Source organism: Apis mellifera, linkage group LG8 (assembly GCF_003254395.2).
Source record: "Apis mellifera strain DH4 linkage group LG8, Amel_HAv3.1, whole genome shotgun sequence".
Taxonomy (NCBI): domain Eukaryota; kingdom Metazoa; phylum Arthropoda; class Insecta; order Hymenoptera; family Apidae; genus Apis; species Apis mellifera.
The window spans coordinates 12210611-12225627 of NC_037645.1; the positions used below are offsets into that span (position 1 = coordinate 12210611).

Sequence of the window (15017 nt, forward strand, 5' to 3'; positions counted from 1 at the left end):
GTTAATATTCGTAGCGAAGAGGATTGTTTTGCAACGTCCGCTCTCCGGCCAGCTTACGTGCGCCCGTGCCTGTCTCGTAATTAGTTTGACTTTCACCGTGAGGGCCACCATACCCGGCACCACACACTTTCGCTCGTCTTCTCCTCTTTTGCCTCTGGAATTACGTTACGGAGAAAATGCTTGAATGCGCCCACAGGAATTTAGGCCGATATCAAGGACGTTCTTGCGACGTAACCTAGCCAGATTCGAATCGTCGCCCGATCCACTCATCCGACTCGCCAAATATCATACAAATCTTTTTACGATCGGCGACGTACGAGCCGCTGCGCATCCGTACTCGTTTGCTCAATACGCTTTCGTGTAATCAGGCTTTGATTTCTCGTAATCTCTTGCAACGATCTATACACACGTTTCCATCGGTACGATGATCTTTCGATCTGTAGATCGTCATCCTTTACAAAGTTGCAAACTGGATCTTAATGAGATGATTGATCGTAAAAACAAAATTCGAAACAGTTTGATTTGTAACCTGTCAAAAATGCATTGAAAATATAATTATGATATAGGAAGGAAGATCAGAATAGATTTTATATATATATATATATATATATATATATATATATATATATGGTTAGGAAATACTGATCTGTAATATACATTTCGTTGCCATTTAAACTTTCCTTTAAATGTTCGGTTCTATATATAAATACATTTGCCAATTTTACACATCGACTTTTCTTACTTTCATTCGAATGAAATTTTATCCGTTTTCGAATTCAAAGGTTTACGTCTTGAAACTAAATTGTTTCGCATATCTGAATTTCAATTGGCGTGCGACAGACTTACCTTACCTCGATTAATTTAACAAAAATGAACGAAGAAACGAAAGTAATAAATTACATCGTCAACTACAACTTGATACAATTCGATAATGATCTAAGCGAAACGCGAAAGCGTTTATATTTTAAATTAATTAAACTAAAATAGACGAATGAATGAAACGGATCCTTTGTTTACGCTTTCGATCGCGTCGCTTGAATAGCACCAATTCCCGCTGTAAATTTCGCTTCCATTCTAGACGAAAAATCTAGGGATGCCGTTAATAAGATCAGGGTTACGTAGCCCCCTGAACGAAGATCGTCCGATCGATGATCGAATAAGCGAAGAAAGAGGATCGAGGATGTTCCTTTTCCCCTCTTCGGGCTCGTATAAAAGTCCGAATGTGTCGATCCAGCCGACACAACAGTGAAAGATCGTCGGTGAAAGACGTTCTCCTTTGCGACATCTATCTCTCGGTCGCCGCGAAATTCAACCATGTTGCTCCACCTGGTGAGTTGTTCCTTCTCCTCGTGTTTCTCCTAACTTCTCGTTATTATCGTTAATTGGCATCGATTGGTCGAAGACCTAATATGGAGTTCAATTAGGAGTAAGATTTTTCCTCTAGGATTAACCGTGTCTTTTCTATTGCTTCGCTTTAGTGATTACATCAAAATAACAAATGATTATCGAATTTTTTATTATATTCTATGAAAATTGTGTAATATATTAATTATTATCAAGCTTTTAATTCGCATGCTTCCGAATATAATTTAAACATTCATTCATTTCGTAATAGGATAATTTATTGGATGAATTTTCAGTGGATACAGTGAAAGATTTAATTTCTATTCTTCGAACAAATTTGTTTCATAACTTATGCTGAGACAAAAGACAATAGGTATATCTTTTAATCGTTACTTGTAATTCATTCTTTCGGAATCAGTGATTCATTCTTGTTGAACTATTCGGATGATTCGATCTCTTCCGGAATTTGTTCACTATCGTATTTGAACTTTACTTTCCAATCATTGTACGTAGATATGATTTATTCGAAATTTAAATATAATTGATATCTTTATTTTAATATACATTCGTTAAATTTAAAATTGAATCTTTTTTTTATTGAAAAATTGCGTTTATTTAAGAAACTTTTTTTATTTTTAAAGTAATGAAATTAAGTAAAACATATAAATACTTTTATATGTTTATTGTATATTGTATGGCTTAAAGATGAGTCTGTTTATTATTGCGTTTGTAGACTCAAAGGAAATCGAGCAAAAAAATATCCTATTTAACTCAACACCCAACTTCATTTTCCGCTCTAAATATACCAACATGAGAATTTATTCGAAAACGCTGAAAGAAATTTATTATTTCGAGGTAACGATTTCTTCATTCAACTTTTCTTTGATTAAAAACTTTGATTAAATTTTTTAACACATTTCTAACGAGAAAAATAAATGAAAATAATTTCATTTCACTTTTTATGAATACAATAAATTAGATACTCATCAAAAATCAAAAATAATAATATTTTTATTAAATCATTAATTTTTAAAGCTTCTTTCGTTACATACAGATTCTTATCTCGTATATAAATAGATCAAGGAATAAAGATTACAATTGTTTTAAAATATTATCGTAAATATTTACGAGAAGAATAAAAAAAAAATTAATAGATCAATTAAAAAAAAAAACAATAAAATTGAAAAATCTAGAGATTATTTCGACGAATACTATAAAAAAAAAAAAAAAAGAATCGAACGAACTCTTAAATTATCTCTATAAAAAAAACATTATAGAGCTCATTAAGGTAAGATACCTAATTTTACGGTTACATTATAAATTATGTGCATCATTATAAACGACTATACTTTTCTCATTTATTTCGATCAGTGAAATTTAAACGGAAGAAAAAATTCATCAACGTCGAAACATACGTATCCACATGTATCTTGAAGAACAAATAAGGAGAGGAAATTAACGACGATGGTCCACTGTTCAATTCGAAAGTAACCGAATTGTTTTCACGAAGAAAGTCGATCGTGTATTCCGTGTGCATCTGACTCAAGTACAACCCAATCCGTATATACACGTACTTACACGTGCTAAAAACGCAGGGAACGTTGCTTTCGCAACCAATTTTCTAGCGTGTTAAATTGTAACGCTTACGTAATCCTAACCTCACCATCCTGTGGATGCAACGAGGAAACTAAATTTCGTGGAAACTACGTCAACGGAGTATCTACGCGTGATTTTAATTTTAACTTCATTCCATTCGGAATCAATTTTCCTTTAAATAGTGGCAAAATGATAGAAAAAGAATCGATATAAGGATAGTGAATAGGCGTGGAAATTAAATTCCATTATATAGAATATACGTATTTAATAAATGTATTACTTTCAGAATTATTTCTTTGTCGATCAATGTGATATGAATGAAGATCAACTTTGTTTTTTCTTTAAATAGTATCTTTCGATGAAAACGAAATAATATAGAGAGTAATTAAAATTAAAGAATATAATTATAAATTTAGAAAGCATGTTTACATTCATTTTTATTCATTTATATCAATATCGCGTAAAAAAAATGTAAAATTAATTAGAAGATCCAAGTGAAATATCATTTGTATGATAATTAATTAATTGTTTGAAAAAAGCACATCGTAATTTATAATTTAGCAGTTAGTTGTTTTAATTATAAAAACTATGTATAAAATTCGTTGTTGCCATCGAATAAATTATTCAATCAGTTTCGTAATCGAGCCAATAATAGACAAATAATAGACAAATACACTTTCTTTGAAGAAACAATACTATAAATTCTCCCTTGGAGGAGAGGAAAAAACAGAGCAAGGAAACTGGGGAAAAGGGAAAGCTAAGAGAGTAAAAGTAAAAGGTGCTACTTATTTTTTCATATCTATTCACTGGAAATAATTAGATAGTAATATCTTAATTACATCGTCTCTTTGCTCTCTCTCTCTCTCTCTCTCTCTCTCTCTCTCTCTCTCTCTCTCTCTCTCTCTCTCTCTCTCTCTCTTTCTCTCCATCCCTTCAAGAGTTTGACATCGGTATTTAAAAAGAGAAAATTATTTGTTATCAATTTATAAAAATAAAATTAAAGCATTTACATTACTTCGTTGTTATCTGATCAAATATATTAGTTGATATATTAAATATTTCGTATTTTGAATTTATTTTCATCAGAGTGTAAATTTTTAATTCGAACGGTGAGAAAAAATTAATTTGAAACGTCGATTTAATTCTTCTTCTTCTCGAATTAATTAAGGAAATTTATTAATATATTCCGAAATCACACACATGTATACATATAAATCAAATGAAAGGATGCGACGTTAATTTACAATTTGACACGCTTGTTGGAATATATTTTTATTTCTTTCATCACATTCTTGATAAATATAGACGTTACGTTTACGCTTCTGTATCAGATTTTAACGCATCCTGTGCTTAATTGAATCATGCAAGATCTCTTAATTTGAATAATTAATTAATAATAACACGTAAGAGAAGGAAAAGTGATAATCAGTGTCAACGCTGTTGCGTACGAAATCGAAAGCGAGTACAATGTCTATTTAAAACAGGTTTGAAACAATGTTAATGTCTTTCCTGTGTTCTCCTCAAAATGTAAATGTTGAAAATTATCTAATGTATATCTAATGTAACAGTGAAACGTACATACATTGTAAAAAAAAACAAGGAAAGAGAATCGTTTCGATACTTGACGTTTCCATGCTACTAAATTTTTTTTTCAACAATCCGTAAATCGATCAAAATTATTTAAAATGTTTCCAGACCACGCTACTATTGGTAGCTTGTACAACGAGGGTATATTCGAAACCAGCACCGGAACCACCCAGCTCTTACTTCCCCCCATCGAATGGCGGCAGTTTGTCATCCGGTAATTATGGTCCCCCGTCGCTTCCAGATCGGTATGGGCCGCCCCAGCAACAACCGATCGTCCACAAACACGTTTACGTCCACGTGCCACCTCCAGAGGCTCCGGAATACAAACCGCCGAAATACATACCACCCGCGGCACCACCGCAGAAACATTACAAGATAGTGTTTATAAAGGCGCCAACGCCACCTACGCCAACAGCACCAGCTCTACCACCATTACCGCCTCAAGACGAAGAAAAAACTTTGATCTACGTTCTGGTGAAAAAACCGGAGGAAGCGCCAGAAGTGGTTCTTCCCACTCAAGCACCAACGCAACCTAGCAAACCGGAAGTTTATTTCATTCGATACAAGACACAGGTAAATTGTGCTATTACTCGTAGAGTGAACGTGACTTTAACTATTTTTATTCATTTTATATGTAATAAAATTGTTTTATTCTTTTTTTTTCTTTCTCTCTTTTCAAGTACACGTTTTCGAATTCATCTCTATAATTTCATAATTTGTTTTGATACTCGTTTACTTGACGAGATAACCTCGATTGTTACATTGCAGAAAGAATCTCAAAATGTGGAATATGGACCTCCAGCACAACCTCCTTCGGATAACTATGGAGCTCCACCATCAAGTCCTGGCGGACCTTATTAAATAATTTTATTACAAATGATCTATAAATCTCCTATGAAACAAATACTCGAAACACGCGAATTTAGAGAAATACAATATTTCGATAAAAATATTTCTCATCTATGAAATTTTCAGTAATTTAATCATCAAACTGAAAAGAATACAATTAATAATATTTTTGTAGAGTTTTTCAATTCAATCAAAATTTAAATGCATTTATTTATCTTTGCAAATATTCGAGATGCATATTAAATAGATTTTTCGATACCAATATCATTAAATGCATGAAATTTATGTACACTTTTTTCCATACCGTTATTGTTTTTCTTATATTAGCTATTTGAATTATTAATCGATTAAAAGTGTCTTTCATGCAAATATCAATATTGCTTAAGAGATATGTTCATAAAGGATTATCAGGTGTAGAAAGAGTTTGGGAATTTCTAATTAATGCAAGTGAGGATGTTCATAACAAATGTATGTATATTTTAATAAAACTATTTGTACTTTTGTAGAAATTTTTATTTTATTATTTTTATATATATTCCCCGTAAAAATTACAATGAAAAACTTCAATACATATACGCGCATTAGATTATAATTACATCATTTCTTATAAAACTAAATAACAAAAAAATTCGGCAACATATGAAAATTTAATTCAATTTAAACGTGAAAAAACTTGAAATATAATATGTTTATATAATTCTGGATATACAAATATATCAAAAAGTTATTTTATTATTATATAAGTACATTTATAAATTACGTAAATAGGTTGACTGTTTTCAAAACTAATGATTTACATATATAATTATAGAAAAATTTTAAGTCTACTTTGATATTAAAAATTTTTTATAAAAATTATCATTCGACTCGAATAACCTATAAAAATATTTTACGCATTTACAGAGATTTTTTTTGAACAATTAAACTTTAAACAAAATTCATTTAAATATTTTATGTTACATTTTTCTCTGAATATAAATACATATTTACTTAAGTATATTATTTTGATACATTAAATTGAGTAGTAAGTCCATTCCTAAATTGTTTAACATTTACAATAATTGAATATTTTTATTTTTATAAAAAATCGTATCTAATTATATAATATATATATATATACTTTTGATTTCATTATATTTTACGATTTATACATTTATTTATTTTATAACCATAAAACTTTTTTTTCCATTATCAAATAATTTTAGATATGTATCTTCATATCTTTTTTTTTTTTTTCAAATAATTTCATATTAATAAATTGTCGTAGAATTTTAAATAAATATTCAAAAAAAGGACAACTTTTGACTAAATGCTAACATCATTTTAATAAAGAATAATTTATTTTTTATAATACTTGTTTTTTATTATTGTCTTTTGGCAATTTAATTACAACTAATATTCATTGATAATAACTATTTGATTGTCTGATAAAAATAAAAAATAAAAAAATATATAAAAATTTAATATAAAATATAAAATAAAAAATATAAAGTAATAAATTTTTCAATCCTATAAAAAATATTTTTTTAAATTAATAAATTAACAATTTTTCTTTAAATGATTTTTTTAATGTTAAAGATAATTTTTTGTTTTTATAATTAATCATTTCAACTATAGATCATTTTTTCCCTATTTTAACAAAATTCTTATCTAATGTATAATCATTTTATTTCAGTACCATTTTTTAATCATTATAAGTATTACGTCATTTTTATTTATTTTTCATTTTATTTCTCATCATTAATTATTAATAAATAATATCATTTTGTAAATAATATATAATTATAGAATAATTTATTCGGAAATATCTTATTTTTATTAATTGAGATATAGATATAGATATAGATTTATTAGTGAGATAATAGAGATTCTATTATATCTATATCTAATTTAAAGCTCTATTAACAATCATTTGAATTAATTAAATTTAAATACATATATTATTGAAAGATGAATAAACTTTTGGAAAAAATATCTCGAAATAACGTATTCCTCAGAATATCCTTCATAAATGAAAGAACTTATTACTCAATCTAATATTTATCTTTTTCTCAAATATATTTATAATTAAACTTATTTTTATGCGATTCAGTATTATGCAAAAAAAAAAAAAAAATTTTAAAATACTACTATCTTCAAATAAATAAATAATTTAACTTTAAATATATCATATTTTATATAATTTAATATTTTTTAATCGACTGAAATTTTCTGTTATATTATCCTAATTTTAAGTTCGCAATTTTAATCATGAATATATCACTATAACGTACATCTGATTCATTACTTGTTTTACAATAACAATAACATGAAAATTGTTATATGTGCAATGCATTTTTCGATTTCTCGAATAGTATTTGAATGATACGTCAACGATTATAAATCAATTATTTCGAGCATAATAATATATATCAATATTATTCGTATATTTTTTAAGTTATTTTGGCACTATAAACTTATAAATATATAAATATATATATTTAATAAGAATAGAAAGATATGTACAGTGATATATAATGGCACATATCAAATTAAATGTAATTTCGATTATAATTTAATCAAAACAAACTTATAAATTTCAATAATTTGTTTAAATTATTAAAAGCGTTTCGTTTGTCTAATTTTTATAATGATGATATAATATTTTTCATTCCTATTTTATTCCTAAAATTCTTCACATATTATTAAATAAAATGTTATAAAAATAGTCTTTATCGCTTAAGTAATATTTAAAAAAATGAGCATCTTTTTAATCAAAAATAATTATTTTTTACGTATATTTTACTATGTAATATCAAAATTAAATTTAAGTTATATCAATTATGCATTAAATAATAAGCATTAAAAATTTTTTGTTGACTAATATTAATTAAGTATAAATCACAAATATTTTTTTTAGTATAATTTTTTAAAATACTTAAAAATATATATTTAAATTCAATTTCTTTTTATCATAAAATTGTTTGCTTTGGATTAATAAAACTTATTAAACTTTTATTTAATAAATTTTTGTCATTTAAATTTAAATTATTTGGTATTCTTAAAAAAAAATTTAAAAATCAGTCAATAAAAATCATTTTCTTCTTTTAAAATAATTAAACATAATAAATTTTTTCTTATTTGTACGTATAACTTTCTATCATTTGTAAAAAATCTATTGTATATTTTATTACTCTAATTATCTTTTCAAAAATATATAAATAGTTCTGGCATATTTTAACAATATGAAATTCCAATATATGAAATCGAATTATTTTTCACTATTTTTTTATCTTTTTTTTTATCATATATTTACTTGTTTTTAATATCATTAAAAAAGATATATTTATTCAGAATTACTACTCAAGTTGTTTTATGTGTTTCTTAAAAAAAAAAAATTTAACCGTTACAGATATAAGAGAATAAATTAGATATACTAGAAGACCATAGTGATATAAGGAAGAATAAACTTGATGATAAACAGAATATGATAAAAATGTAAAGCAAACAAGACAATAACCCATTAAAGCAAGCGTGTGTAGACGCAAGAAAATCCATACGAGAATTCTAAGTTCAAGACGATTTTCTAACAATTTCTGTAATTTTTCTTGCTTCTTCAATACTTTGGTTAACTACAAAAATTAATATAGATAATATAAGAATAAATACTAGAATATGAAATTATTAACTAATCAATTAAATAATGATTCATTGCTTATCGTTTAAATAAATAATTGATTAATTTATCAATATGTAAAAAAATTGTCATACTTACATCTCTTTCAGCATACATGATGATAAATTCGAGGAAAAAGCAAAAATAATATCCTGAATGGACTCCATGCCATACCGCAAGAAAAAGTAATGTCAAAATTTGACTACAGGTTACTGATCCGAAAACTTTCACTCGTTTGTAAATATATTCCGCACACCAATTATTAGTACTTATATTAAATGATAGAATATAATGCTTAAATTTAGTTGCTGTTTCAAATTTTAACACATTAATATTTGTACAACCATTCCATAGAGGACGACCTTTTTCATCTCTTCCATTATAAGATAAACCACATATTGTACAAACCTGAAATAAAAAATATTTTTTATTTATTAGATATATTTTATTTTTAAAACGAAATAAATAACGAAATAAATAAGTATTTCATTAATAAATTCTAATCTATTAATTAACAAAATAACGTGAATTCAAAAAAAATATATGTAATTTATATTCATATTTATTATAATCATAACATATTTGAATAAAAAAACAAATAATATGCATTTATGTATATGATTATATATAAATAATAATATATTTTTATATATTTGTATTCTTACCCCTTCAGCCAATAACCAGCAACAAACATATTTGTACAGATTGACGTGACCCCACAAAGCAATAATAAAAATACGTTTCAAAAAGGGTTGCTGTCGAAACTCCATACTTAAAATATATTCATGAGGTAAGTACCAAGTTCCTAATTGATGAAGTATCACATATACGATTCCAAGAAACAATTGAAAAATACCAGGAATGATAGAATCATGAATTTCAATTTCTTGTACTATAAAATTCTAGGATAAAAAAATTAAACTTACTTTTTTTTTTAATTTATATTTTATTATAGAGAAATGTATTTTTTTCGATTTTTTTCTAATCTTTTCCAATATTTAATTAATATTTTAATATGACTTACACCATCCGGACTAATCGATGTAAATCGTCCTTGTACAAAATCTAAATATCTTTTCATGCTAAATTGTGGCCCAACGATAAATGATGCTGGAAAATATGAAAATCCTGCAATCTCCAAAAACGTTGGATGATCTTTTAAGGCTACTTGTTTTTGTTGCAGAGATAATGTTTCCTGAAATAATAATTTCATTATTGAAAGTTGTTTTTTATAAAACAATTCTTTTGTTTTTTATTTTTCATAATTATATTTTTTAACATTAATCTTTAATCTTAATCTAACTAGCTTTTCGTTAATTAGCTTATTTATATATTATATCGCATTATATTATTTATTTACGTACTTCGGATTTTTGGCCATCTAACATATCGAATGCGATACTAATTAATCGCAAAGTTAATACACATTGTGGCATTGTCCATTTTATATCGTAACCACCTGTACTTGTTACATAATATCCTATTAACAATAAAAACAATTATTATTTTCTAATATAATAACACATTTATTATTATATTTATTATGAGCAAAATTTCATGTGAAACAGAAATATATTATATGAAATTATAATATATTGATTATCTATATATGTAAATAAATGTGATATAACTATTCAATTATTTTATTCTAAAACTATATTAATATATCTTTAATAATAATCTTAATTTTAATTTAAAATTTAATTTAAAATTTAAAATTTAAAATTTTTTAAAATTATACGAATTATTATATTATATATCATAATTATATTATAGATATATATAGATATATTATTTCTTCATACCACAAAAAAGATAAACTATGTTGAAGACAAAAATAATAAAAACTGCCAAAGAAGAACCACCAAGATATTTTAAAATGCCATAAGTGAGATACACTGCTAGTCCTGAATGAAATAGATTAAATCCTGTAATAATAATATACTTATAACCAGTTTATTCCTTAAGTAATTATTTAAAAATATATTTTTCGCGATTGAAAATTATATTTAATATATATTATAATTAATTAAATAATTAATTCATATATTTCTTTCAGGAAATGAATAAAAAATTATTTAAACATGTCAAGAAAAAAAAAAATTAAAGAATTTGCAAGAAAATTTGAATTTGAAATTTACGCGCTCAATTTATTTTCTTAAAGAAGTAAATATTCCAATTACAACACAATAAAAAAATAAAACAAGACAAAAAAATTTATTTATAAAATTAAAATAAAAAATATTTTTCTTATTTAATTTATTAGATTATTTTTCTATACAGTAAAAATTAAGTTCAATTTTGTTAAAAAAAAAAATGTATACTTTTAATGAAAATCTAAAACTTATATCATTTTGATACATTTGGTAATTTTAGTATTTAATACTATTTGTTAAAGATAAATAGTTACCAAAATTCCACAAGCAAATCGAAACACCACAGGTTATAAAAAATATATGTTGATAAATTGGGTATTTTCCATATAAAGTATATCTATGAATGAAGGCGATTGGAAATCCTGAAATTTTAATCATAATTATATCATAATTAAACAAATATATTAAACTTTATCGAAATATTTTTAAATGTTTCATTTCATGCAAATTTATTTATAAATATTAATATTTGAAGAAATTTGAAATCACTAACATTTTTTTAATAATTTTAAAATTCACTAAAATTCATTAAAATTCACATGTTAAAATATGGAATATATATTAAAATATAAATAATATTAAAATAAAAGTAAGAAACTTGATCAAGAAAACAGCGAAAATATATTATATTAACATATTAAATATGTAGAAATATAGAAAATATATAGAAAAATTGTATTAATTAAATAAAAATATTTTTTTAATAATGCAAAAATTAAGGATACAAATATATTTGAAAATAAAACTTTTGAGAATTGCTCTTGAAATTTTTTTGTAAGTATTTTACAACCATATTTTTTGAAACTAACCAAGAATAACTTTTATTCGAAACACATGTACATTTGCAAAAATTAACTCTCAAAAGCAATTCTTAAGAATTTTATTCTCGAATATATTAACATGCGTAAAAGATATTAATAGATAGAATTAGCATAATAAAAGAAGAGAAAAAAAATATTATCTAAAAAATAGAATAAACGAAATTTTTTTGTTTACGCGGGAACTAAAATCTTATACACGCATGTGCAATAATAGAATATATATATATGTATATATCATCCAAAAATTTGAAAAATATAAAGAATTTGAAAATATCAAAAATCATATATTAAAATCATTATAGATAAAACTTGATGAATAATAAAAAAAAGATATTAACATAAAAACATAATTAAATCTTAAATAATTAAGTCAAAATCAAATTTTTGTTCGAAATAACTATTTTTATTATTGATTATTTTTGAATAAATTTTTACTATTTTATCTATAAATTTTCCTTCAACTAATATAAATAATTATATTTATAAAAGATTTCTTACTACATATAAAAATATAATTGCTTGCAAATTTTTGAATGATGGATAATATATTCTCAAATCATTCTAAAAATATGAAAACAACTAACTTAAAAATTGAAATAAATTAAGTATAATAATTAAATAATAATACGTAGCGAATTGGAAACTAATTATAATTAATTAATTATGCAAATGTAAGATTAAAGACTAAAGTATTTTACATAATGTTTAATTATGTAAGTATATATAATCAAAAAAAATAAAAATGAGAAAAATAATAGAAGATTCGTAAGAAAGAAAAAGAACAAAATATATTTGAAAATATTAGCATCTATTTACCAACTAAAATGGACAAAAAAAGACGACTTGCAGCCTCAGGTACATTTAAATGTTCAGACAAGAATGATACAATACTAAACATTGTTAATATTTTTGAAATTATGCTTCAACTTCTTTACATCAGTTTTATAATATTATAAAAATTTTTGTATAAAGAATAAGTAGATAAAAATTTATTAATTATGCGATAATATAACTTGTAAGTTTTAAGGTTAGAGATCGATGTTAAATCACAATGACACGGAGAATTTTGTTGTGTGTTCTAAAAATCATTAAATTAAGATGATAAAAAATTTTTATAATTTTTTAAAATTTATAAAAACGGAAATTATATTAAAACAAATATTACTATTTTAAAGATCTCTTTTTTAAAAGATAATTTAATTTATTATAAAATAAATAAGAAACTTTAAAGCGAAATTTTTATAAATTTAAGAACACCTGAAAATGAAATGTAAGTAAATATTTATTTGCTATTATTAGTAAGTAAATATTTATTTATTTATTTTATTATTATTTATTAATTTATTGCTCTTTTACTATTAATTTATTAGATAAATTTTATTAATTTTATTTTTTTATTTTTTATATAATTAACTATAATTTATTTAAAAAATTATATATAATATAAAACATCATCTTTTTATTTTGCTTTTCTTTTTATTATAATTATTTCATTTTTAACAATATTTTAAACAATTATATTAAAATATTTTTTAAAATATTCTTAATCTGTGTAAAGTTTAATAAATAAATTTTAAAAAAGAGATATATTAATTACAATTAAAATTAAATATAAATTTTATATATTTAATTCTGTATAAATAATTAAATTTATAATAAAATAATTATAAATCAACAAAAATAAATTTTAAAATATGTATTTATGTCAATTATATTATATTATATTATATTATATTATATTATATTATATTATATTATATTATATTATATTCTTAATAAAAAAGTTTTAAAGGGGAGATAGAAATAAAATTTTCTTGATATTTGTTGATAATAAATAATTCTTTAATAATTTAATTCATGTCACACTATACATTGTTATAATCGCAATATAAAACATTGTAGGATTCGCTGAGTGGCAGTTTCCAACAACAAACATACTCCGTCGAATCGACTTTTAAAATCAGAAAAATCGAAATTAACTAACCTTCGTAAATCTTCGTAATCTTGTTAATGTAATAACACAAACTTCATGTTATTACTCAATCGTTAATAAGAATTAAACATTCTACGATATAAAGATATTTTTTTATATATATAAAAAAAATTGTAAATTAATTTTAAATTATAATTGAAATTTCATTGAAATATTAAAATAATCATAATTGAAAATTAATAATGAAAAATATTTTTTTATTTTAATTTTTTTTTTTTCTTTTCAGAAATAATTTACGAAGGATAGATATTATCGACAGTTTAAAATGATATCTCTAATATAGAGACAATGAACAAAAACTCATATTAATTTATACTGGGCATCCCATCAAAAAGTCATACAGCCGAATGCAGCGTTATGATTGTAGAAAAAGTTTCAAATAACGCAATTTCTTCAACTAGATTTGTTTGAAGAGGCATAGTTTTGGGAACAACCCCGTATAATATTTTCTATTAGAAAAATTGTATTAACTTTGAAAAGATCGTCGATTCTTGCTTAGAAAAATATATCAATTACGGTTTTGCATAACAATCGACATTTAAATCGTATTCTCTATTATTCGTATATGTATAAAGATTCGTTAGACGCGCATGTACGCGTACGTATTAAATTACATTTAAAGAAACTGACTAATAAACAAAAATTAAATCAATTTAGCGTTTGATTTTTCTATAAAGTTTAACTCTTCGTTTTAAATATTATTATTTTACAAATCAATATTTACGTACGTTAATATGTATTGATTAAAATTTATATTACTTTTATTTTTAATTACAAATTTCTTTGAAATTTTAAAAATATCAGAATTTAATTTATTTGATATTGATAAAGAAATTTTAAATGATTCAAATATATTAAATAATTTAATAAGATAATTACTTTGCAAATCAGTTATACATAATTTAAAGACTGATTTACAATTTTATTATCTTTATTTTTAAAAAACGAAGAGTTAAATTAATGTTTAAAAATCTAATACTGCCTTACAATTTCTTCATTGAAACCGATTTAATATC

At 23.6% G+C, this 15017-nt stretch overlaps 2 protein-coding genes and 1 long non-coding RNA gene across 3 annotated transcripts; 2 read left to right on the forward strand and 1 right to left on the reverse strand.

Moving 5' to 3' along the window:
- Positions 1-1205: 1205 nt before the first annotated feature.
- LOC724398 (tweedle motif cuticular protein 2) lies at positions 1206-5885 on the forward strand. The gene is given in 4 exon segments (XM_001120232.5): positions 1206-1291; positions 1293-1329; positions 4636-5100; positions 5296-5885. Coding segments are annotated over 4 exon segments (666 nt in total). The 5' UTR covers positions 1206-1220; the 3' UTR covers positions 5389-5885.
- LOC107964902 lies at positions 1941-3231 on the forward strand. Its single transcript, XR_001704064.2, has 3 exons — positions 1941-2199; positions 2399-2632; positions 2716-3231. It is a non-coding gene; the product is annotated as an uncharacterized LOC107964902 (long non-coding RNA).
- Positions 5886-8638: 2753 nt separating the features above from the next.
- On the reverse strand, positions 8639-13064 carry LOC724443 (lysophospholipid acyltransferase 5). Its single transcript, XM_026442383.1, has 8 exons — positions 12825-13064; positions 11442-11549; positions 10837-10959; positions 10396-10511; positions 10056-10226; positions 9697-9933; positions 9131-9439; positions 8639-8987 (listed from the first exon to the last, which is right to left on the reverse strand). The coding sequence occupies exons 1-8, from the start codon at positions 12904-12906 to the stop codon at positions 8715-8717; spliced, it is 1419 nt and encodes a 472-aa protein (XP_026298168.1). The 5' UTR covers positions 12907-13064; the 3' UTR covers positions 8639-8714.
- Between the last annotated feature and the right edge of the window lie 1953 nt (positions 13065-15017).